The sequence below is a fragment of the Akebia trifoliata genome, chromosome 14 (genome assembly GCF_017979445.1).
Source record: "Akebia trifoliata isolate Shusen 1 chromosome 14, ASM1797944v1, whole genome shotgun sequence".
Taxonomy (NCBI): domain Eukaryota; kingdom Viridiplantae; phylum Streptophyta; class Magnoliopsida; order Ranunculales; family Lardizabalaceae; genus Akebia; species Akebia trifoliata.
Genome location: NC_141388.1, coordinates 2,419,813 through 2,445,125, shown reverse-complemented (window position 1 = coordinate 2,445,125; position 25,313 = coordinate 2,419,813). Strand labels below are relative to the sequence as shown.

General features: G+C 35.3%; 4 protein-coding genes across 4 annotated transcripts; 2 read left to right on the top strand and 2 right to left on the bottom strand.

Moving 5' to 3' along the window:
- The first annotated feature begins 1,920 nt into the window (after positions 1-1,920).
- Positions 1,921-6,318, top strand: LOC147385451 (Ribosomal protein S8e family protein). The gene is made up of 9 exons (XM_086424482.1): positions 1,921-2,071; positions 2,199-2,318; positions 2,435-2,502; positions 3,760-3,868; positions 4,049-4,117; positions 4,390-4,447; positions 5,506-5,741; positions 5,836-5,887; positions 6,017-6,318. Exons 1-9 carry the CDS (start codon positions 2,069-2,071, stop codon positions 6,082-6,084), a joined length of 783 nt encoding a protein of 260 aa, XP_086280608.1. The 5' UTR covers positions 1,921-2,068; the 3' UTR covers positions 6,085-6,318.
- A 908-nt stretch (positions 6,319-7,226) lies between these two features.
- Positions 7,227-9,853, bottom strand: LOC147385450 (NC domain-containing protein-like protein). The gene is made up of 3 exons (XM_086424483.1): positions 9,632-9,853; positions 9,449-9,522; positions 7,227-8,167 (listed from the first exon to the last, which is right to left on the bottom strand). The coding sequence occupies exons 1-3, from the start codon at positions 9,649-9,651 to the stop codon at positions 7,479-7,481; spliced, it is 783 nt and encodes a 260-aa protein (XP_086280609.1). The 5' UTR covers positions 9,652-9,853; the 3' UTR covers positions 7,227-7,478.
- Positions 9,854-11,663: 1,810 nt separating this feature from the next.
- On the bottom strand, positions 11,664-14,636 carry HDA08 (histone deacetylase 8). Its single transcript, XM_086424481.1, has 3 exons — positions 14,229-14,636; positions 13,123-13,703; positions 11,664-12,103 (listed from the first exon to the last, which is right to left on the bottom strand). Exons 1-3 carry the CDS (start codon positions 14,479-14,481, stop codon positions 11,801-11,803), a joined length of 1,137 nt encoding a protein of 378 aa, XP_086280607.1. The 5' UTR covers positions 14,482-14,636; the 3' UTR covers positions 11,664-11,800.
- A 3,739-nt stretch (positions 14,637-18,375) lies between these two features.
- Positions 18,376-24,390, top strand: DGD1 (UDP-Glycosyltransferase superfamily protein). Its single transcript, XM_086422688.1, has 7 exons — positions 18,376-19,184; positions 21,472-21,504; positions 21,951-22,038; positions 22,193-22,677; positions 22,769-23,035; positions 23,223-23,572; positions 23,701-24,390. Exons 1-7 carry the CDS (start codon positions 18,534-18,536, stop codon positions 24,230-24,232), a joined length of 2,406 nt encoding a protein of 801 aa, XP_086278814.1. The 5' UTR covers positions 18,376-18,533; the 3' UTR covers positions 24,233-24,390.
- Positions 24,391-25,313: the final 923 nt, after the last annotated feature.

The window sequence follows — 25,313 nt, the reverse complement described above, 5'->3', positions numbered from 1 at the left end:
TAAAAGATGAAAATTTTCTTGAAAAAGATTTATTCTGATATCGACAGATTAAAATATATGGATCAAGTTTATCATTAGAGGGCCTACTTAGCATATGGCCAAAATCTTCATTAACCAATGGGCTTAGATTTACGTCCAAGATTGCTTGGTTGAAAGTTGAAACTTTGTTCCCATCTTATATATAAAAATAAGGAAAAATTATTCAAAGGACCTTGGTAGAAGGATTTTTTTTTAATTAGTCCCCGAGTTTTAGGCGGTTGTTTGATAGTCTCTTCAGTGAACTTTTTAACGTATTAATGGTCCCTTAACCTCATCTTAGCTTATAATATTTTTGAAATATCCAAACTACCTATTTTTTCATCTTCTTCACATATTTAGGTTTTACAACGACGATTTCATTCATTTCCGATGATTTTTTATCCTGAATGACGAATGGAAATTATGTATTTCTAATTACGAACCTTTAGATGAATTTTTTATTTATTTCGACAATTTATAACAAAAAATAAAGAACGAAATTGAGATTCAAATTTTTTTTATGCAACATAGAGTTCACCACTTGTTATTGTCGAGCTCACCAATTTTTATTGTTGAGTTCGACAATTTAAAATTTTTTTTTGTCAAATTTGAAAATAAAAATATTGTACCCAAAAATAAGAAGTGATGAGCTCGATGGTGGTAAAACCTACCCATTTTCATTTTTCCAACTAAAATACATGGAAAAATCAACTAAAAACTTGATATAACCACTTGTGTAGATCCTTTCAAACGAGAAAAAAATCATCCTATATCTATTTTCATTTAAAAATGAAACAAAAAATTGAAAGAAATCTTAACTTTTTTATTATTATTACATACATCTAAAATATGCTTGAAAAAAACAATTGAAAATAATTTATTCTTCATTTTCAAATCTTTTCTATTGGAATAGTCTCTAAAACTCGACTAGGATGCCAGAAATCCAATATTTTTGGACGAAAATGGTGAGTTTGAATGCTTAGGACCATTTCAACATTTCAATCGTAAGAGATAGGGGGAGCATGGTTCATGGGCTGACTATAAATATAAGTTTTACTAAGTGGGCTATTAAATGAAACCCTAACGCATGGGGACTAATTAGAAACAAATCACTCCACTAGGGTCATTTAAATAATTTTTCTTAAAAATAACCCACACTCAATACCTTGAGAGGCATCAATGTGTACTTTATCATCTGAGAAGCCCAGACCCCAATTGATCTGGTTAAAGGTTAATCCATTGAAAGGACACGAAAGCTGAAATATTTGATCTATTTGAACATACCTCAACTATATATGATTCTGAAATATGTATATTTTTATACCAAAAACTCAATTCCATTGAATCATATTTAACCATACAAGTAATCGCATTCTTTACTTCTTTTTGGTTCGCAAGGAATGGAAGTTTTATGTTAATGCGATTACGTACCATTAATAGGTGCTAGCATAAGTTTATGAACACAATTTCAAAGTTTTTGAAATTTGAAATGAAATGAAAAGAAATAAAATTTTCTAAAAATTGAATTTTAAAAGTGGATCACCTCCATTTAAATTTGAGAAGTGTTATAAAAAACACACTTAGTTTTTTCTTAGCTCCCCTTATTTATCCTTTCCTTTACAAAGTTAGGATCGAGAGTGGTGTCTCGTTTTTATAAATAGATAAGGTGTCTAGGTGGTGATATTTAATTGGGTTTTAAAATTCAAAGCAAAACCTATGATTTTGAGCAGTCTTAAGGTTAATTTTGTTATAGATAATAAATTTTGATCATCTTGAGGGACTCATTTGATGACATTAAAATGGTTGGCCTCTCCTTAACTTCTTAGATTTGAACATAAAAAATATCTGTTTGATGGATGATTTCTACCCGTCGATTCGACTCCCATAATTTCATATGGATCAACAGTCAAGCTGATCGAATTGTCGAAATTACGATTCTACCCTTGTGCACGCAAGCTCCATTGTGTGTGGAGTTAAAAGCCTAAAACCCAAAACGTTAGGGTTTCTCTTCTTCTCTTGTGTCAAAACAAGAGACCCTCCATTCATCGCCATGGTTCGCCATTAATCTCTTGAAATTTATTTGATTTGTTGTAGATTTTATCCTCGATTATGGATCATTTCCTGATTCTTCTTCGATTGATCGTCTTTTGTCATTTATTTTTGTTGTTGTTTTGTTGCAGCCGCAGGGAGATTATATCGAGCTTCACCGAAAGCGTCATGGCTATCGCCATGACCACTTCGAGCGGAAGCGCAAGAAGGAAGCTCGTGAAGTTCACAAGCGATCTGCTTTCGCTCAGAAGGTATCCCCATCTTAGATTTTCACAACTTCATTAAAAAAATTTGATTTTTTAATTGCTTATTAGTGTTCCATATTAGAGATTTTGGTTAAATTTCGATGTTTTTTTTTTTGAAATAGGCTTTGGGTATTAAGGGTAAGATGTTTGCTAAGAAACGTTATGCTGAGAAGGCCTTGATGAAGAAAACGTGAGTCCACTTTGGCCCTTATGTTTATTATTTATTTGTTTTCTTGTTAAACTATTCTCTTGTTAGTAGTTTCTTCTTTCATTCTAGTTGTAGAACAAAAGTTTGAGGATCTCACTTGATGTTTAAATGGAGAATTGGCGCACAATAAGGTTCTGAGATTTTAGGAAGTAGAAAAGGAGGACCAAAAAATGGGTTGCATGATTTCGTCTAAAGTTAATCATGAAAAAGGCTGTCATATGTGATTTCATGTAGGTCAAGGTGATATGATCTGATTGTATCTCTGTAGCCCATATTCCATACGTCAATATATGATGAAAGGGTTCTCAATATATATGATGGAAGGGTTCTCGAGGCAAAATTAGAATTATGGAGATGGGTGTTGGATTCCAAGAGATCTAGAATAAGCATGGAGTGTAAATTTAATATTGACACCAATGAAATGTAATGTTCAGTAAAAATTGATGGTCTAGAAATTTTCTCAAAGTGACCATTTTTTCTATCTTAGAGTTAGTATACATTAGGATGGACAGATTGAGGAACATGTTACCCATAGAAATAAGATATAGATGGTTTACATGAAGGTGGGATTTTGGGGGACTGTGTAATTGGCATGTACAATCAAATTAAAAGGAAATTTTTTTTGGGAAGACAGTAAGACCATGTATGCTTTATAGAGCTGAATGCTGGGCAGTCAATGAGTATCATGTTAATCAGTTGAGCATAATAGAGTTGAGGATGTTGAGATGGATGAGTAGAAAGACTAGGAATGATAGTATTGAAAATGATTGTAATTGAAAGATTGTATGAGTAGCTCCAATAGGCGATAAACTAAGATAAAGTTGATTGGGATGGTTTGGATACATCCTACAGAAGTTGATTATAGCCCAATTAGAAGGATTATATGAGTTGAATGTTCTAAAAGCTCGACAAGAAGGCCCAAAAAAACATGGATTGAGATGGTGAGAGCAGGTATCAATACACTTTCAATAATAGAAGGCGCGGCTCTGGTCAAAATTGAATGGAGGAAAGTGATACGTTTAAGCGACCCCAAATTGTTGGAATAAGAATTCGATGATGGTGGTATGATGGAAGGGTTCTTATCTTCCTATTGGTTGTAATGTGCTATTTTTTTTTGTTAAATTCATCTTATGCATCAAGCATATTTTTCAGATAGTTCAGTGTAGATTGTTGTATGCTGTTCCAAAAACAAATGGGTCGATGATTTTTCTGTTGATTATTGTGGTACTATATGAACAGGTTGGCTATGCATGAAGAATCCTCAAGTAGACGCAAGGTGGATGATGAGGTTCACGATGGAGCTGTTCCTGCTTATCTTCTGGATCGTGAAACAACAGCACGTGCAAAGGTAATTTGACACTAATTAAACTGGTATCTCGTATTCTCATTATATTGACATGGTAAAAATCCTAAAAAAGTACAGTTATCTTGTATTCTCATTACATTGACACTTGAATATCTTATTACAAACTGATGTTATTTTCAATGCATACTGTTTATCAACTTGACATTATTTGTTTATATGCAGGTTCTTAGCAACACCATCAAGCAAAAGAGGAAAGAGAAAGCTGGTAAATGGGAGGTTCCTCTGCCCAAGGTAACTTGTTTTTTGTTTTTTTGTTTTTAATCATTTGCACGGTGTAGTGCCTTTGAAGTCATGTTCCTCTCTGCTTTATTTATTTAAAATTAGTTTCGGATCCCCAAAAAGCCCACCGTCCTTTTAATATTTATATCTGCCTGGAATTAATTAAGTTTATGTTAGTCATTCATGCATTTTGTGATCATGTTTTAAATATCCTTTTTTTTTGCACTTTTCTGATGGACTTACACGGATAAACTTATAGCAATGGAGATATTTTTCTTTCGCAGGTGAGGCCTGTGGCTGAAGATGAGATGTTTAGGGTAATCAGAACTGGAAAACGGAAAAGTAAGTAACTAAGTATCCTACACATTTCTGATTGTGCTTATATATTGTTGCTGACATACAAATACAGGATTTTGTAAATGAGTAACTTCCAAACATATTCTTCATTATAGTTTTAGCTAATGAGATCATTTATGTGAACCATTTCCATCCAATGATAAACATTGGCTTGGGTTGCCTAAGGAAAAAACAAAGAGAATAAAAGAAAAAAAAAACAAAACCATTTTGAATAGAGTTCTGTGATTCCATGCTGATTATGATCCCATCCTATGATACCAAATATGGGAAGGTTGTAGAACTGATATAGAACTTAAAAATCATGGTTTAAAATATTGGAATGTTTTGGCCGATATCGATACCAATACCAATACAAAACATTGAATGTTTCGGAAATGTATTGGGTATGTATCAAAATTTATGAGTTTGTGTCAAATGTATCGGTCGATGTTGTTTTGATTTTTTCATTAATCGAAACTGTCAATGGATACGGCATTTTACACCTTGCTTAAAATGTAAGAATCCAACAAGGGTATGCCATCCATTTTGAAGTTTCTGGTTATACAAATTGAATTATCTGGGAATTATAGACTACAAGCAACTGTGTGTAGGTCACCCATCTTCCTGTACTGCACTTCGGCAAGACTCCACATTAGTTCGAGAAGTTGGAGCGGTATCCATGGTTTGGTCTCAGTTATGTCAATATGTAGGAGCCCTCTTTTGCAGTTTTGCTCACTGTACAAGTAAAAATGATAGATTTAAGATATCTATGCAGGACTAGCTCAGAAAACATTCCTTAAATATCAATCTGACGGGATCATCTCTTTTAAAGTTGGAACCACCTCTTTTTTGGTTTGGGAGCAAAATGATGAACTAGTAATTGTATCACTTATAAAATTGATTGCAATCTAATAATTGTGCATGAGAATCCTAAAACAAGCATGTATTGTTGTTTCCCTTGTGTTGGAAAATTTTATTGTCTTTCATCGTGATTATATTACTGAGGCATGAGTGCAATTTTCTCCAGCAATAGTTTTTCTGATTGTCTTTTTTATTTTTTGCAGCGAAGCAATGGAAGAGGATGGTGACAAAAGCCACTTTTGTGGGACCAGGATTTACAAGAAAACCTCCCAAGTATGAGCGCTTCATTCGCCCATCAGGGTTGCGGTTCACCAAGGCCCATGTCACCCACCCTGAACTGAAATGTACTTTTAATCTTGAAATTATTGGGGTCAAGAAAAATCCCAATGGTCAAATGTACACTTCTCTGGGAGTCATCACTAAGGGTACCATCATTGAGGTAATTCTAGTGCCTTTAATATCTCTATTTGATCCTTATTCAGAAAGCTGTTCCTGGGCTTATTTGTAATGGAATTTCTAACTGGAAAATACAGGTGAATGTTAGTGAACTTGGTCTGGTTACACCTGCTGGGAAGGTTGTATGGGGTGAGTGTCTTCTTGCAGTTTTTGTTGTTTGGCAAATAGTATTTGTATCTTCTCCAGAATCAATCATTTATTTATTTGTTTGTTTATTTTTTTTATTTTTTTATTTTTTTATTTTATTGTCGGTTGCAGGGAAATATGCGCAAGTTACAAATAATCCGGAGAATGATGGTTGTATAAATGCAGTTCTGCTTGTCTGAGAGGTCACTAACTGCTAATCATGGTCATTTCCTCCAGCAATCACATGCAAAGAAGAGTTATGATCTATCTTCGCTTCAGTCACATCTGATGACCTCATGTCTCACTAAATGCAATTAGTACCGAATGTTCCATCTTATTCAAGGATCTGACTTGGTTACATGTTTAATTTTTGTTCTGTTGTGCTTGTTAGCAAACATTTTTTTAACATGAGTAAGTTTTCACTTGGGCGGATATTTCCTTTATTTTATATGCTGAGAAAGTATTTTGTGGGCCTGTTACCTAGAACTATTTTAGCCCATACTCTGCATCACCAAGGAAGGTTTAAAGCTGGAACAGTAGTTCCCGTTGTTGGCCAAATAAATGTGCTCATTTCATACTTTTTGGCTACCACTTTTGCTATGCAATTAAATGAGAGAGGTGTGTCATGTATGTGTTATGTGGGGTTCATGACTGGAGGAAGCTATATTAGTTTGTACTATTGTTCATAGGTACAATATAGATTTAGGATTTTCCTGATGAGTTATGATCCAGAATGGTGTCCCATACCCTGTAATAAAGGTAAGGTGTTGACATGGCACATTTTTGTTGTTGTTCAAAACACCTAGGGCTCCTAACCAAGCCGTGCATGCAGCCCAATGTGTTTGAACTCCAATAAAAATGTGACACAGACATCTAATGTTGTTACAGGAATGAGACACCATTCCGGATCGCGACTCTTTCCGGATATCTCAGTTGATGTGTGTGTAACAGAAGCCTATAATAATAATGTGCAATACTCAAGGCTGGAGAGAAAACCTGAACCTCAAAAGCATTGAATTATTTGTTGGATCAAGATGAGTTAAATGGTAAAAGTTTCCATTGGATGAAGAGAAAGTGTTTTCCCCATTACATAGTCAAGAATGAGATTTCCAATTTCTGGTTTCTAGAGAGGAGGCAAAGTCGAGTGTTATCTAATGATGATGACTATGCTTTCCAAGTTCACAATGGAGTTTCATCAAGTAATCATTTTTTAAACTTTTGCTTGAGCAAGAAACCCTGGCTTGGAAGGACTTTATTGGGAATTCATCTGTAGTTGATGCCTTCCCACACGGATAAATTGTTTTTAAAGTTGGTTTTGAGGTAATAATTGCATTAAGAATCATAAAGGAAAATAAATTGGTTGCATTGAGAACATCGACATATGAATAAAGACAATTACATAGTCTAGTAATGATCCATAGTTAGAGCAAAGAACAAGATTGACCCTTACATAACATATACCCACACCAAACAATTCCATGACCAAAAGATTTCCAAATGTTGGGAGAGCCACAGTTTTCCAACAAATCATTAAACCAAGGGCAAGACAGACAGAGAGCAAGTAAGGAAGCCTAAAAAGCCATAATGGGAAGTATTACTGCTGGACTGGAAGTGTTACTGCTGCAATGCCCGTTTCAATAACCCGAAGTCTACCTGTTGCCAGTCTGGTGGTCAGATCCTCAACTTCAACCTTCACGACGTCTTTCCTCATGCCAATATCTGCAGCATATCGACTGGCACAATAGACCCCAACGGCTGTTGCTGCCATCCCATACACATTAGTGGTAACTAGGCACAAGGGTGTCGATAAAACAGCTGCAAGAGGGCCTCCAATTATTGATATTGCTTGTCCACTCTGACCAATCGTTCCTTGATCAACTACAAGCAGACCTGTCTTGCAATAAATGGCGAAATCTTCGCAGTTGTTCTTGAAAACATTGTAGCACCCAAAGCCATTGTTAAGCAAGTATGTGGCTCGATTAACCACAATCTCATCTGGGTCTGAGACAGCAAGGGTGCATGTTCCACCACGTGCTTTTGCAATAAATAAAGCAGGGGTGACAGAGTACTCAAAACGGTACAAAATCCCACCAGCAAGGAAGCAGTCAAGGCAAGAAGATTCGACCCCATGACCTCCTTCTCGTAGGGTGCAAGTAGTGCAGGGAACTCGAGATCGTGTCGGTCCAGAGCTTACTAGGAGGAGATCCAAAACTGTTCCTGTACCCACTTCTTGGCCTCGTCCTCGAGTGAAATGGAGGACTTTATTGTCCCCAACATAGATTCCTGTGGTAAGCGAATGAAGTTATTCTTTGAAGGATGTACTTGAATTCATTATTTTACGATCTAAACAGTGATGAGTCCAACATTGGTATATAATGACTCAAGATTATCAATCAACCATTGTTAGTATTTAGCCCCCACTGATGGATAATCTTGGCTCCCTCCCTGACCCCAAGTACAAGATATGTGCAAGTATAGGATCGATTGAGGTGTGTTTCTGCAACGAACTTTTATTTTGGGAGTTTCTATATGTATGGCCACACTGATTCTATCACCTGCATTTTGAAATTCCTCATATTTCCACCTCCATTATCTATGTTCTTTGTAAATTCCCCTATCATAGTAACATTGAAAATTCAATCATAAACATCTACTTGTGAAATGAGATATATTTCTTTTTTCTGACACTTTTGACTTACAACTGTAAAAAAAAAAAAAAAAAAAAAACTATTTCAATCTTTAGAAGGTAATACAGCATTATTAGCCATAGAAAAGTATAAAATGGTCTCTTATTGTCTCATGCTGAGATGCTCAAAACTGTCTAGTTTAATTCCAAAGACCAAACATAGGGTCGAAAACTGTCTGAAACATGAATTCCAATCAGTACCATCTGCTCTCTTCTTCGAGAAAAATTATCTTCTAGCCTTATGTCATCCATGAAAAAAGCTACAATTTTTTTGATAAAGTCAGCTTGAATCTCTCTTACGACCTATTAAATTCCAAGTCTCTTGTATGTGTCCATGTATCACCACAACCCCTAACCACTTAGTAGCCAACCCTACCCTAGGTTCTATAAAAATGTGTGTCGGTCTGAGAATGCCCACTAGAGAAAGAGCTAAATCAAAAGAAGGATTTGGATTCAGGGTACATCACGATGAAGTTATCATACTGTCTGCCAACCCCAAATAACATTCCATCACAATTGGGCCCATCGTTGTTGTGCAAAAAAGATTAAACTGAATGGGTTCTAAATTTTTTTTTATTATTCTAAAATCAAAATTGAAACGCAAAAAGAATCTAATCTCAATTTTAATAACTTCAAAACCCCAAAATCATGAAGAACTTTTTTTAAAGCTCAATTCAAACAAACCCTAAACAAAAGACGAATTAACTACATGATCTCCAATGATCAAAAGAAAATAAACCCTAAATAGCACGTCCGATGATAAACAACACCATAGACCATTTTACATCTAAAATTTAAGAGAAATAAACTAAAACAACAAAATAATAAATAAAGGGATATAAAATTCAACAAAAATAGAAGAAATAAAAAAGACAAACCATGATGCGCATAGATATAAGCAGTCCTCCATGAATATATGTGATCTCCTGGTTTCAAGCTCTTTTTGTCGATCCTGTTTCATATGTTTTGTCGGTTTGTCAATGAGAAATTATTATTATTTTTTTAAAAACCCTAATTTTAATCGCAGAATTGCCATGAAAGGATTCAAAAGAAATACAAACCTGTTTGACAGCAATCCCATCTCTCTTCTATCTTCTCTTTCTGTGAAAATTGGAATCGTTTGTTTGGAGGGATAAAATCTGAAAATAGTTGCGACGAATCTAAATAATAGATAGTGGAAATGAGGATATTCCCCTATCACAAGAAGGAAGGATTAGGATGGACTAATGATAACCGACGTATTCAGTACGCGGATGACGTGGAAAGTGAGGGAACCTTATGTCTTTTTCCTTGCGTATCCCCAGAAAAAGATCTATGGTTCTGTGCCTTGCCATGTACTAATAACCGCGTCCATTTATCACGTCTCGTTATGATTTTGATAACTGCCTTTGTCTGTGAATCGTATTCGTGTCATACGCTTTATTAACGCGGAGGCAACCGAACAATATAAGAGAGATGATAAAGATACTCTACTCCACGATTTCAATAACTTACCCATCAAAGTCAAAAATTCCCAAATCCAACATATAAACGGTCTGATTTGTAGGTACACCGTACACAGACCACAAAATAGAGTGGAAATGTTCAATAATTAGTGTGGGCCTGAATTGTGTGCCACATGTCAAAAAGAAAGACATGGAGGAGTTGGTAACGTTATTCAACTCCTCTTGTGGGTCGTGGCTCAAAATAAGCGAGCGCTTCTCGTGGCCCCCAAATCAAACCATAAACAAAGAGAACCTTTACTTAATAGCGCATCAATCATTTTTTAAAATGAAGTGATGATATATACTATTAACACAACAAATGTTGTAAGTTAACATGATTTTCTGGTGCAGTCTTGCTGGAGTGACCTTAAAATTAGATCTCATATGACATATCTTGAGGTGAAAGTGGATAGGAATGAAAAAGCATTTATGATTCCTATCCACTTTCACATTGTCAGGGTGTGCCACATGAGGTCCGATCTTGAGGTCACTTTTGCGTTATTATCTCTCTCTCTTAGAAAACAGGTGACCAATGGAGCCTTTAAGTAAAAATATTGAAAGGTCATATTCGGAATAATGTGGCAAAAAATGACAACAATCACCCCTAAAGTCAGTCATTACTGCAATTTCGCAACACGCATAATATGCATTTTTTGTTTTTTTGATTCTCCGGTGAAACATCTTATGGGTTTGGATTTCAACTGATTTAACAAAATTCGGATACTTTTGAGGTGGAAAAAATGAACTCTACCCAAGAGTGGATTTTTAGATTTAAATTTTCATAAAAATTGCCTTCCCACTCATTTTCCATGCCTAGTCAAATGTATTCTTAAAAAATAGGGAGCAGACACTCTGTAGCCAATTTTCTTGTAGCTCTCTGTAGTTGTTCTACAATCCATAGAACATAACATTGAAGGAAAATAACACTCATGGTTTTATCATCTGAAAAACAAAAATCTCAATTTTTTTTTTCCTTTCAATTTTATCTAATCAAGTGTTTGAAAATGGAGGGTCACTGAACTCCTATATTTAAACGATTGAATGTAACCGTCTTGATGATGTGGCACTCCCTTAACTGTTGATAAAATTGAGTGAAAGTGGATCTGCTCTCAAATAGGATAAACTCCTATATTTGTTTTCTAATATTTACCCTTGAATGCACCAATTTGATTGATCTAGATCATTTAAACCAGTGGACCACCTTGCTGTAGTACTGTAGTCGCCTGTAACTGTCATCACTGCTTGTAAATTGATCCACGGGCAATGAGTAAGTCATGCTTGAACACCAAAAGATGAGTCTATCCAAAGAGACACTCCAACCTCCAAGTCAATATGACCATCAATTGCAACAGCTGAGTCATTTATATTCCTTTGTAATATAAAACGAATCAATCGGTCTGGCCGTATTACTATAGATCATATAGTAGTCATCAGATCAGATTGACTCTAGACCTTGCAGATGTCGGTGGGGGACCCATTGCATGATGGGTCCCACTCCCAACTATGTGCCATGTCACTCCAAAATGTTTCTTATAGATGATTATAAGTTTGCAGTACAAATTCATAAATCAGTTTACCCTTGAACGGCTTCAGGATTTGAGAATAACAGTTATATAAGCAATCGAACAACTTCAGCATTTGAAATTTAGAATAATAGTCATACATAATCAAAGTACCCTTTTTCTGACAGAAAAGCAACATCATATTGAATAAAAAGAGAGCAAGAGAGGATACCTCTTAAGCTAATTAATCTTGCCCAAAGAATGGAACAGTGTCTTTCCAGTATTGCTTGATGGAATCGACACCTTTAACAGCCAAGGCTTCGTCTTCAGGGTAATAGGCAATGGGGTCCAATAATAGAGGAAGTGGAAGCTTAAGAGCACCTTCGAGAGTCGCATGAAGACAGTAAGCCGAGTATGTAAGATGGTATCCACCTTCCTGGACAATGAGGAGACGACCAACACTGTGCTTATCAGCTAGAGTACGCACTATACGTCCAATCTCTCGATAACCCTCCATCGTCAAGCATTGCCTTCCATTTGGATCAAACTGATAAGAAATGCTAGATAATGTCAATAATGGAGCCCTTAATTTTGGCATCACTAGCTGACTAATTTAACTGATCGAAGAAGAAACAAAAAAGTAATGATATGCTATGCATGCATGTAACACCCATTTCACCTAGTTGGAGTGAGAATGCTTTAGTAACAGTGGGAAGACATTAAGAAGACTAATGAAACAAAGCAACTTTCCTCAAAATTGACACTGCAACTCTCTACAGAGAGCACACAAGAATAAACAAAGTTCACATATATTCTGCTCCATAGATAACAGCAAGTACATGAAAGCCAAAAGCCTTGGAGATAGTTTGGGTTGATTATAGAGCAATTACAGTGGATTATAAAAGATTTTTCCCACGATTTATTCAAGGTTGAAAATTGGAACTCTTAAGCTCTCTCTAAAGCATAGATTTCCCAGACTGGTCCAAGAGTGTTTCACTCAGAATTTCTTATCCATTGGCTTGGCTGGGTGAAGTCAAATCTATATTCCAACATCCTTAAATGAACTCGGTTTTAGATGGGTGTCATCCCCACAGTTATTTCTACTTTTCTAAATATGCTAAGAATAAACCTGTGAAGCTATATAAACATGCAATCATCAAGTTCCTTCATTGCCAGATTTGAAGCATAGATTAGGGGAAACTTTTGGCAGACACAAAATTTTGGAGCAACTTCCGAACTATTCAAAGGCCATCTTTAGCATATAGAGTCGTCATATGTTTTAGCTTCTGATCTATTTCTATGATATTCCATTTTTATTCCGAATTGGTTTCTTTAATTAGTTGTTTGCATCCTATTGGTTATTTCCCTTACTTTGACTATTTCTTGGGAGTATAAAACTGCTTAATATTGGATAAATAAAAAAAGGAACACATGTGGAGTTTGAATTGTCCTATACTTTATAAAAGACTCTTTTGAACTTTTGACTTCTTATGCTTGAGTTTGAGAATTCAAATCACATACTATAGCATGAATACTCTTGATAAATAAGCACTAAGATTGACTTACAGCACTAGAATCTTGGCCAACAACCAAAACCACCATAGCGGGCTTGAATTTATGAACAGCTGGAGCAACTAATTCATTCATGGCATACAAGTACCCCCGATCTCCTGTTCCATTCGGCAGGGGAATATTCAGATTAAACCCGAACCCTTTCCCTTCACCGAGTTCATCAATCGAGCCACTCTGCGGATGAGATGAACCCCATGAACCATGATTCATATGAAGAGAGATTGTAAGGACATTATCCGAGAGGAAGAACCCTTCTGCTGTTCCATTCCCATAATGAACATCAATGTCGATAACCACAACTCGTTCACAACCAGAATCTAAAGCGAATTGTGTTGCTAGACCAGCATTGTTAAGGAAGCAATACCCATCCGCCTGAGTGGGCTGAGCATGGTGACCAGGAGGTCGTACCAATGCATAAGCAATCTTTCCATGCCCATCAAGTATGTGCTTGATAGCTGATAGTGTCGTGCCCGCGGCAAGCAGGGAAGCATCCCAAGAGCCGGGGTTTAAGATAGTTCCGGCGCAAAACTGCTTCCCACCAGCTTTATCCGCTCGAATAAGTTCAGCTATGTACTCTGAAATTTAATACATGAATATTGATAATCAGACTTGAACAATTGACCTAATTTTTTTTTCCTATTTAGCTCCAAATCGAAGAAATATGAATAATTTGAACTAAAATATTGAAAATCTTTTGCTTTACTTGAGCAATTATTGTTTTAATGAATTAAACTGTGGAATATATAAAATATTCGCAATCATGGATTGACCTAGGTTTTCTTATTTAGGTCCATCTAAATCAAGGAAATAAGAGTAATTTGAACTAAAATATTGAAAATGTTTTGTTTTGCTCGAACTACTAGGGTTTTAACGAATTAAAGTATAGAATAAATAAAAGATTCGAACAAAAAAAAGAGGAACAAAATCATGGATTGACCTAAGTTTCCGTACTTAGCTTCATCCAAAACAAGGAAATACGAAAATTTGAACAAAAATATTAAAAAATCTTTCGTTCCGTTTGAACTACCTCGGGTTTTAATGAATCGAAGTGTGGAATAAAGGAAAAAAAAGGGGGATCGAAATCATGGAAATTTGCGCACCTTGGGTATGAAATGAGAGTAATTCAGAGATGAGAGCAGGTCTTCCTGATTTCCAAGAGATGTAAGGAGAGATAGGACCCTTTTTGAGGATGGAGAGCATGTTTTTCACTCTATCTGAGTTTTCTGGATGCTTTTCTAAGATCTCGAGAAAACCTGGATCGATCAATGTGTCGAAGACGCCAGTTCCAGTGTCGTGCTTGAGCATGCCATCATGCCAGAAGACATCGATGCTTTCAGATGATGGAGAATCCATGGAGGTGAAGAAATTGAAGCGTAAGGTTTTAGACTGCCATTGATGAAGAGGAGTTCATAGTTGAAGCGTTAGCGTGTACACTGAACCTACTTCTCGCTTTCTGCCATTTGGTTTGAAGTTTGAGGTACGAGTGATTTTTCGCTGAGGCCAACTAGCCTTACTATGTTAGTAAGGATCAAATCCTTACTAAGGTTACTTGGGCTCAACTTGTGAAATCTAAAAACATGATCCTTCGCGGCTGTAGAGGATAAAAGTCTAGAAAAAAAAATATTTTTCATTGTTAAATTTTAATTTTAAATTTAAATTTGAGAGTCAGATGGAAATTCGATAACCATCTTTTTTTTTTCACATTTAGATCAAATTCAATTTTATTTTTGTTTTTATTTGAATTTTTTCATAAAATCTAATGTGATCATCCATTTTTGAGTAAAATGGTCTTTAGTAAGACTTAAAATCTTAGTAAGGAAAGTGTTTTTTTTTCATCATAACTGATTGAAAAAAAAAAAAAAAATCAATAAAAAGTAAAATTCTCCCTAACATATTACCACGTGAATTACCATATTTAGCAGACTAACATCTTTTTAAATTTTATAAAAAAAAAAAAATTAAAAAACTAACTATGCTTCAATTTGTCAAAGATATTGAAAATGGAGAAAGGCGGTGCAATAAAATATAAATTAAAATTCAACATTGAAAAGTATTTTTCTTTTAAATTCATAGCGTTTCATGCTTTACAATTTGTGACATGGGATCATTTTTTTTAATACCACAGGGGTGATGGGAAGACTTGTTAGGTGGCATACTCGATCATGGGTTACACGATTGCACTTCCTCTTAAAAAGTGTATCCTGAGGGAGCTGTGTATCCTGAGATGTAAAGATCTACGATTCTTGAACTTGCCCACACGTTAGGGAGTGAATTGAGTATACTACTTGACAAATCATATCATTTAAACTCTTATAATTATTATAATTTATACCATTATGAATTAGATTTATTTTTATTTTTATGAATATTAAAAATTAGATTGATAGATCCTTAATCACACCATTTTATTTTATACAAATAACAGTTATTTTCTTCCTAAATATCATTTAGAGAATATGAAAATATCAAAATTGGTCGACCCGACTATCTGAAACAAGACAACTTGGACTCGAACAAGTCAATGAGATGAACAACTAAAATGGAGGTTAGACCAATATCTGCCTAAATTGGATTACAAATCGAAATGCAACTTTGGGCTTGAATTGATATGGGCGGAGTTTTAAAACCATTGTCCTCCCTATGGAACACTATTGAATTTGTATTAGTGGTTTAAAATCAAAGAAAAAGTCCACTTGGCAAACTCTAGGATCCCCTCCAGTAGAATAATCAACCCAAAGTAAGATCGAATAATGGAGGCTTGAATTGAATGAAGGTGGCAAGAAGAGACAACAAAGGTGGGACCAGACCATTGTGAACCGTCCAGTTGTTGGGTAGTTTAGCTTTGAAGAGATGGGTCTGGTTAGTTTGTCTGGATAACTTAAACTAATCCAAACTATGTGGGATTGAGAAGTCTAGGTGAGTTGTTTGTTTTGAAGAGGACAAACATCACAATCTTACAGCTGTGGGAACCAGAAAGAAATGACTTATAATTTATGACACCCAACAAGAATAAAATTAATAAACCCAGCTGTCTATTGGGGTATTTTTATTTTTTACTAGTTTAATTTTCTCTTGTTAAGGTATTATTGCACTATAACTGAACATAAAACAAACTTGTAACTTGGACTAGTTTTGTTAGGTGCTTGGTTGTCTTCCTCGATTTCAAATTGTTACAATTTCTCCCCTTGTTTCCACCAAATTTCTTTATAAAACCTGAAGATAATTTCATCCAAAACAAAAGATTACAAGACATAGTAGAATTATAGTGCAAAAATTTTAATGCCAAACTTCATAAATTTAGGATGATCTGCAGACATATAAAACAAGGCTTTAATTTAAAAATACCAACTTAACTAAATTGATAAAGGCATGTGAAATGTTGAGTCCACGACCTAAGTCGAAATCTCGTTGAACCCACCTTTACCTTGACTACTAGACAACAAACTTGCTTGCCAAGTAAAAGGAAAAAGAAAAAAGAAAAAAAAAGAAAAAAGAAGAGCAATGCCATAATTTATTTACCCAAAATTATTTTATTAAGATTTTAAAAATAAAATTTTAAGATAAGTTAGTTAGTTAAAAATAATTTTTTATTAAAAATTAGGTGGCATATGCAAACACAAACACATTTAAAGGGTTTACTTATAATTTAAAATATTAATTAAATGATAATTTTGAAGTTTACATAGTTAAAAAGATATTTTTGTAATTTTTTAAATATAACCAACACGATTTTAGAGATGTGTGATTATAATTTTTTTGATTTTTATTTATTTATTATTATTATCAAAATAACATTGATTATATTAAATTTAAATATTAAGATGGGGATATTTTTGAAATCCAAAATTTGATGTAGATCCACTTCTAGTACTTCGCCTTCTCTCATTATAACAGTAAAGATAAACATTTTCTATTAAAAAGAGGAATTAGAAGACTTGTTGGTAGAATAGGAGACTACGTAAAAGTCATCCCACGTACGTATGATGAAGTCATGAGATCTATTGAAGGAATCAAGACAAAAGATGCATGAAAGTGCCAAGAAGAGACAAAAAAAAAGTGGGATCAAGTCATTGTGAATCGTCCAGTTGGCTTCCTTTAAGAAATGGGTCTATATAGCTTGTCTGGTGCGTAATCTGGAAAACTTAAACTAATCCAAAACATGTGGTTTAAAAATTGGGGAGTCTAGCTAGGTGAGTTGATGGTTTTAAAGAAGACAAACTACATGATCTTAATACAAATTAAAAGTGAGAACCAGAAAAAAATGTATGCTCCAGAAATGAGTTGAATCAACACACACCACCTTAATCACAATTCAAGAAAATTTTGTGACTTAAGTGACATGTATTGAGGTGTTGGTGGAGGATTTCCCTCCTCCACCATCCAACACAATATCCCATTCCTATAATAATGTTAGTTGTCTACGTGACATATTTTTATAGGAATTCAAACAAATTGGATTACGTGCATGACTAGGTTAAGAGTCTTAAGTGTTTTAAACTCTAACAAAAAGGAAAATATAGATACCTTACCTTTATTATCAGAACGAGACACTATTTTAGATCATAATAGTATAATTTTTTTTTTTTTAGATTCTTCTAACACATAACTAACACTTAAAATGGAATTGCCTTTTGACATAGATAGGACTTATAATTTATGCCACCAAATAATAATGAAATTAATAAACCTAGTCATCTTTGGAGCATAATTTTATACTATGATAATTTTCTCTTGTTAAAGATTTACAGCACCGTTACTAACACATAAAAATAAATTAGTAAATTGCAATAAAGTTTGTTAAGTGTATGATTGTCTTCCTTGATTTCAAATTGTAATAATTTTTCTCTTGTTTTCACTATATTTCTTGAGTAAATATGAACAAATTATCATAAAAAAACATAAGTCCTAATATGGTAGGAATTGTGGGTCCCACTTTTCTGGATTGAACGGCTATCATCGCCCTTCCACAACTTCCATCATATTCTGGTCCCAAGGTTTGTCTACACGCACAACGTACCCAAGAGCAGAATCCAGCATATTCTGGTCTTCTCCCTAGAAGATTCTTAACAATAGCGGAAATGTAATTTACCCAATTAAATTAAGCTACGTGGCAGACCCATGTGACTCTCTTTCCACGTCAGCACTTCTTCATCTTTCTTTCGTATCCTACGTGTATGGACTTTGGTGTAACGTGTGGTTTGAGAATCCCAACCGTTAAATCCTGCTTTGTTTCTTTTCATACTTCTCTATCCCTCCATTTCTATCGTCTTTCCTTACCGCGTTCAGCTCTCCCTCTTCATTCGCTCATCTTTGAAGGAATAAAAGAGAAGAGAAGAGAAGAGAGAGAGAGAGAGAGTAAAAAATTAAACCCAGAAAACCCTAATTCTGTAAATTTTCCATTCGCCATGATCAATCTGGGTGCAGAAGCTCGTCCATCATCCTCTGCGAACTCAGTTGTAACAGCAGAGAAGGCGTTTTCGTTCATCTCGAAAGGTTGGAGAGAGGTGAGAGACTCTGCAGATGCAGATTTGCAATTGTTGAAAGATAGGGCAAACTCGTTCAAGAATCTCGCGACCTCATTCGATCGAGAGCTTGAAAATTTCCTCCACTCGGCTTCTACCTTCTCTGTTCCTGCCATACGGTCTTCTTCACCGAATGAGATCGATTTCGTCAAGAGATTGCAGCCAAAGATTTCTGAGTTTCGTCGAGTATACTCGTCTCCTGATTTTAGTCGTAAAGTCTTGGAAAAATGGAGCCCTAAAGCGAGAATTCGAATCGACCTCTCTGCGATAAAAAATGTTATTGCTTCCGAGGTGGAGGATACGGATGCAATTATTGAATTTGATGACAGGGAAAGGCCACGGAGCAGGAGGAGGGTTAGGTTGAAGGAGTTTCGATGGGATTGGGAAGGCGAGGACAAGGGAATTTATAAGGAATGGGAGCCAATTAGGGTCTTGAAAACGAGATTGAGGGAATTCGAGCGTAAAAGTTCGTCTTCAGAGATTTTTGGCAATTTTAAGAACAGCGCGTTTCTGGAGAAAGTAAAATCAAGACTGGTATGTTTTCTTTTATTTATTATTTATTTATTTTTTTAAATTTGGTTGGAGGGATTATTAGGTTAAACCATACTCACCTCCTTCTATCTCTTTCTTATATTTTAAAGCAAACTTATTTTTACCCAAATCACCACTCAAAAACTGGACAATATTTAAACAGATAAAAGAAGTGATTTTATATCACAAACCCAACAAGTTTTCTTGTCTTTTGGTAGTTTGGAACCAAACAGGAGTTTGGCCAAGTTCTTCATTGTATGATTAAATTACATTTGGGTATGCTACTTGAGAGATTAAGAAATACCAAAATGTTTAATAGTTAGACTGATGCAGGCTGTAACATACCTTAGCTAGCATGCCTAAGAAGCTAAGAGATGTTTTAGGTGCTAAGGTTCTTGACCAAGAAAGTAATGGCCTAGACATTGCCTAGGGAAATTTGTGACTATATGTCTGCACAACATACTTAAAAGCCATCTGAAAACAAAATATTGAATAAAATAATATTTTTCTGAATAAGTGTACGATATAACCTGTATGGTGTATATGAGTTGAGTCTTCAAAAAATAGTGATCTTACATAGGTTAAAAGTCAATCGATTTGAATGTTAACTTAAAATGAAGGGCTACCTGCAGAAATATACTTAAGTTCAATATTATCACCATTAAAGGTAAATCGATTTACATGGATTTCCTATTTCTATCAAAGAAAGCAAAACAAACAAACAAGAAATGAACTAAATTATTTGTTGTTTAGCAAAAGGTTGGTCTAGAAAATTTTCTATCCGAGTATCAATTTGCTTCACCTTCCAAAAGTATTCTTACATAGTACAATGATCATAACTTTTATACGACCAAATAGGTTAGAGCAACATTCTTAGTTAGAAGGGGATTTATCATATACTACAACTATCAACTATAAGATAAGTCTCATTCTAATAGTTGATGATTGTTGTATTATCTTATAGTTGATAGTTGTAGTAGACGATAAGTTTCATTCTGACTAGGGATGTTGCTTTAATTATTTGGCCATATAAAACTTTATAGTCATTGTGCCAGTGATACTCTTCGAAAGTGAAACCAATTGATACTGGGGTAGAAAATTTTCTAGACAACCTTTTGCTAACCAACAAATAATTTAGTTAACTTTTTTTGTTTTGTTTTGCTTTTCTATCATAAAAATGAAAATCCATGTAAACCGATTTACCTTCAATTCAAAAATAGTAAACTTACACGTATGTTTGCATCATTTTAAGAACCCTTCTAGTCAATTGACTTAATTTATGTAAGGACACTATTTTTTGAAGACTCACCTTGTATAACGCCATACGGGTTATGCTACACACTTATTTAGAAAATTACATCATTTTTTTCAATATTTTGTTTTCAGATGGCTTTTTAAGTATGTTGTGTAGTCACGGCTTTCCCTAGGCAATGTCTGGGCCATCACTTCCTTGTTCAAGGACCTTAGGACCTAAAACATATCTTAGCCTTTTAAGTTAGCTTTTTTAATAACTTAATAGTTGATACAATACTAAAAGATAATAGTCTTTCTTTCCCTTTGAAGAAAAAACCCCTATCTTTTTTGCCTCAATTATATTCTCTTGTTTCTTTTGTATGGAGAAGGCAAACTAAGAGGCAAGTTGAGAGCTTTGTTTTGGCGGGAGCAACATTATATTTTCATCACTGTTCTTTTCTTCTCGCTTGCAAGTGCAACTGCGTTGTTATCTGCTTTTGTGTTTGGGATTTCTGTTGACAGCCATGTACAATCAAATAGTATATATATACTATTTGAAGAAAACTATATTAATATCTATGAAATTTTGAGTGATTTGAATTTATTTTATTAGTATGAATTTACTCTGTAAAATAAATCTGGTCACCAGGTCGCTCAGAGAACCCCTTTCACTCGCCTGTTACCTTTTATTACACTGATATATTAATTATATGATTTACAATCTTTCTTTATAAAATTCTTATCATGTACTAACGTATTTAAATGTATGTATCTCAACCTATGAATTAAGTGGTATGAATGTCAATGTTTGACAGCTTCACATCTACCTGTCTGTGTTATGCTGATTTTTATTCAAATTTTAATTTATTTTGGTCATAGTTCAAGACTTAGTGCCTCTTCACTTCGTTTGTGTTAGTTATAGCTTTCCTGTTTTTAATAATAATTACTCTCTTATTGTTAGTGACATCTATCTTCACAGTATTTATGCTATAATGCAAACCTAGAAGAATAAGGAAATATAACTTATTTTTTTTATACTATTTACTTCTTTTTGCAGAAAGCCATGTGCATGGAGCCTCATGAATCAAAGGTTGGGCCTCTAACCTTGTTAGCTCTTTGTAGTGTCATCTTTTCTTTCATCTGTTTAAGACTTGTTATGAAATCAACCATCATGGTTTCAACTCTTACTTATTGATGACAAACGAGTATTGCATGCCTTGCCAAACCTTTTGTACCCTTAGCATAAGGATACATTGGGTGGGACCAACCCATCGGTATAACGGGCCTAACATCATTTCCAGGCCAGCTTGCTATGGGTATAAGGTATGCTTTTGAAGTGAACCAAGTTAGAAACCTGCTTAGGTGGTCCCACTACTGTCTCATCTGCTTTGAAATGAATTATACCTAGAAGGAAAGTTTTGATAAGTCGTATTGAACTACAAGTACTGAAGTACTGGCAAAAACAACAAAAAATAAAAAATAAAAACAAAACTAAAAATAATAAAGTGACATTATTCCTTTTGATATTTGATGTAGGAAGTACCACCACTGGATCTACCTGAACTTTTGGCATATCTGGTTAAGCAGTCAGGATCCTTATTTGATCAACTTGGCATTAAACGAGGTAACAAATTCTTTCAGTTTTTCTTAAACCAACTATTTTTTCGTGTAGCATGAAATGATCAGGGTTGTTCTAATCTCTTAGGCATTGCTGTTTATGTATCTCATATTAGTTGTGCATTGTGAATGCTTCTAATGCTGTGTGACAATGGTTGCAGATATATGTGACAAGATGGTGGAAACTTTTTGCAGCAAACGTAAGGACCAACTACTCTTACGTTCCTCATCATCTGGGGAAATAACTTCTGTTGAAAATGAAAATGTTAATGATGAACTGGATATAAGGATAGCTAGTGTCCTCCGTAGTACTGGACACTGTTACGAAGGTGGCCTTTGGACTGACTCTGCAAAGCATGAATCAACAGATAGAAAAAGACATGTCGCAATAGTCACTACTGCTAGTCTTCCTTGGATGACTGGCACTGCCGTAAATCCGTTGTTTCGGGCAGCATATCTAGCCAAGTCTGCAAAGCAAAATGTAACACTGTTGGTACCATGGATTTGTAAATCAGACCAGGTGCTAGTTTATCCCAACAAGATCACATTCAATTCACCAGAGGAGCAGGAAGTTTATATACGGAAGTGGCTGGAGGAAAGGCTCGACTTCAAAGCAGATTTCAAAATCTCCTTTTATCCGGGCAAGGTAGCACTCTGATGCTTATTTTTCAGCACTTTCTTGCTGATTATACAAACTTTTCCGTGTGTGCAATATGTTTGCTCTCCTTGTTTTGTAGTTCTCCAAGGAAAGGCGGAGTATTATTCCTGCCGGGGACACTTCACAGTTTATTTCTTCCAAGGAAGCTGACATCGCAATACTGGAAGAACCTGAGCACCTGAACTGGTACCATCATGGTAGACGTTGGACTGATAAGTTTAACCATGTTGTCGGCATTGTCCACACAAATTACTTAGAGTATATCAAGAGGGAGAGGAATGGGGCTCTCCAAGCTTTTCTCGTGAAACACATAAACAATTGGGTCACCAGAGCATACTGTCACAAGGTATCGTCTATTGTGTTCGATACTGTCATCACCTGTTACATTTTTTTTTTTGAGTCATAAATAGGGATTTATTGGGAAAATACTGTTTGCTTTTTTATCCTACCAAAAGTCATATTTAAGTATTAATTTTTATTAAATGTGCAGTTTCTCTAGACTTTGAATTGACCTAAGGGTAGTCATTATGCAGGTACTTCGCCTTTCTGCAGCAACCCAGGATCTAGCGAGATCTGTCGTATGCAATGTTCATGGGGTCAGTCCCAAATTTCTGAAGGTTGGGGAGAAAGTAGCACAAGAAAGGGAGCATGGACAGCAATCTTTCTCTAAGGGAGCATATTTCTTGGGCAAGATGGTTTGGGCAAAAGGGTACAGGGAATTGATCGATTTGTTAGGGAAGCACAAGAATGACCTAGAAGGTTTTAAGTTGGATGTGTTTGGGAATGGAGAGGATGCACCTGAAGTCCAGTCTGCTGCCAAGAAGCTAGACCTGAATGTCAACTTCCTCCGAGGGAGAGACCATGCAGATGCTTCACTTCATGGGTACGAATGATTTTAGGATTTAACACACACACACACACACGGACACACACCTTTTTTTTTTCTCATCCCTCTAATTGAATATCTTTGAATTGCACAAATCATTCCTATTTTTTTGTCAATGCTGGCAGTTACAAAGTCTTCATAAACCCTAGTGTCAGTGACGTTCTCTGCACGGCAACTGCTGAAGCTCTTGCCATGGGAAAATTTGTGGTATGTGCGGACCACCCATCAAATGAGTTCTTCAGGTCGTTCCCCAACTGCTTGACATACAATTCATCGGAAGAGTTTGTGGCCAAAGTGAAAGAAGCAATTTCTAACGAGCCTCAGCCTCTTACTCTCGAGCAGAGATATAATCTCTCGTGGGAGGCCGCTACTCAGAGATTTATGGAGTATTCTAGTCTAGACAGGGTCTTGAATAACAGTGGAGATAGAGCAGAATCAAGCAAAACAAATAGGACGATTACGAAATCAGTTTCAATGCCTAGCTTGACTGATATGGTAGATGGGGGGTTGGCATTTACTCACTACTGTCTTACGGGGAATGAGATTCTGAGGTTGTGTACAGGTGCAATACCTGGAACCCGAGACTATAACAAGCAGCACTGCGAGGACTTACACCTCTTGCCGCCTCAGGTAGAGAATCCTGTATATGGATGGTAAGTAAATGTACCATTCTGTATCAGTAGTCCTTTGTGTAATATATTTATTTTATACTGAGTTTGTTGTTTGTGTGTTGCTCTATACTTATGATGACGATTCCTAGTTCCATCTCCAAATACAGCTCTTTCTGTAGATGAATACAAATTTTTGTTGCTTCCTTTCTTGTATGTACCATACTATATAAGACTAACTGAAAAGCAAATGCGAATTCTCCCCACAAGACTAACTATAAGAACTATTCGTTTCATACTCTTTACCTCTGATTTTCCTGTATTAATTAATTAAATTTCATGGTAGTTCTCTTTTTATGGTGAAGAATATTTGAGCTTTGTCAAAGAAGTGAGCTTCACACCTTTAATTACTTATTCTGTAAACTGTGGAAAACATCAATTATTTGGAAGATAAATATTAAAGTTTAACAGATAATGGCAATCTATTTTTTAACATTGAAGAAAGATTGTGTAGTGCTCTTTTAGAGTCTTAAGAGTTGTGCCAACCAATTGAAACTCAAATACTCAATTCACCAAGAAGTGGAAGAAAGAGGATTGAGAGAAAAGTGACATCTTTTTCAGGTAATTTAAGCCATTCGGGCTTTGGTGAATATTTGACTGCGTTTTAACCCACACCCACATCCTCATCCCTCTTTTCATCCATGGTCTTCTACAAAAGATTGACAAAAATGGTCTGAAATACCCCGTCTCCCACCACTTGCCTAAAGCCTTGTAGTTCTCCAATAAATGCAGCATCTTCAATCTTCAAGATGAAAATTTTGATTTGTTTGGCAATTCTTGCAAGGCCCCCCGTCGCACTTCTCCTCCACTCCTCGTTATCTTCTTGAAAAATTCATTCATATATTCTCTTCTTACACTGAGTAAGTAATCAGTTATGGGAAGAACAAAGTGATGATCTTTTGTCTCACTAAAATCCCCCAACGCAAGGATGAAAGGCTTTTTGGCAAAGAGGTTTGAGTATGAGGGTATACAAATAATTTGTTGTTGGTCTCTCATAGATGACCATGGTCAAATGGATATGTTGTCAAAATAAAAAATAAAAAAATGTGAAGGATATATATCTCCAATAT

Excerpts from the sequence above, each read along its gene's own strand:
- HDA08 (XM_086424481.1), bottom strand. The coding sequence starts at position 14,481 with ATGGATTCTCCATCATCTGAAAGCATCGATGTCTTCTGGCATGATGGC. Across the intron at positions 13,704-14,228 it reads ACTCTCATTTCATACCCAAG|AGTACATAGCTGAACTTATT; the intron begins GTGCGCAAATTT and ends ATTAAATTTCAG. Across the intron at positions 12,104-13,122 it reads TTGGCCAAGATTCTAGTGCT|TTTGATCCAAATGGAAGGCA; the intron begins GTAAGTCAATCT and ends ATTTCTTATCAG.
- LOC147385451 (XM_086424482.1), top strand. Across the intron at positions 3,869-4,048 it reads AAACAACAGCACGTGCAAAG|GTTCTTAGCAACACCATCAA; the intron begins GTAATTTGACAC and ends GTTTATATGCAG. Across the intron at positions 5,742-5,835 it reads CTAAGGGTACCATCATTGAG|GTGAATGTTAGTGAACTTGG; the intron begins GTAATTCTAGTG and ends TGGAAAATACAG.
- DGD1 (XM_086422688.1), top strand. The coding sequence starts at position 18,534 with ATGATCAATCTGGGTGCAGAAGCTCGTCCATCATCCTCTGCGAACTCA. Across the intron at positions 21,505-21,950 it reads TGGAGCCTCATGAATCAAAG|GAAGTACCACCACTGGATCT; the intron begins GTTGGGCCTCTA and ends TATTTGATGTAG. Across the intron at positions 22,039-22,192 it reads TCAACTTGGCATTAAACGAG|ATATATGTGACAAGATGGTG; the intron begins GTAACAAATTCT and ends CAATGGTTGCAG.
- LOC147385450 (XM_086424483.1), bottom strand. The coding sequence starts at position 9,651 with ATGGGATTGCTGTCAAACAG. Across the intron at positions 9,523-9,631 it reads ATGGGATTGCTGTCAAACAG|GATCGACAAAAAGAGCTTGA; the intron begins GTTTGTATTTCT and ends CATATGAAACAG. Across the intron at positions 8,168-9,448 it reads TTATATCTATGCGCATCATG|GAATCTATGTTGGGGACAAT; the intron begins GTTTGTCTTTTT and ends CGCTTACCACAG.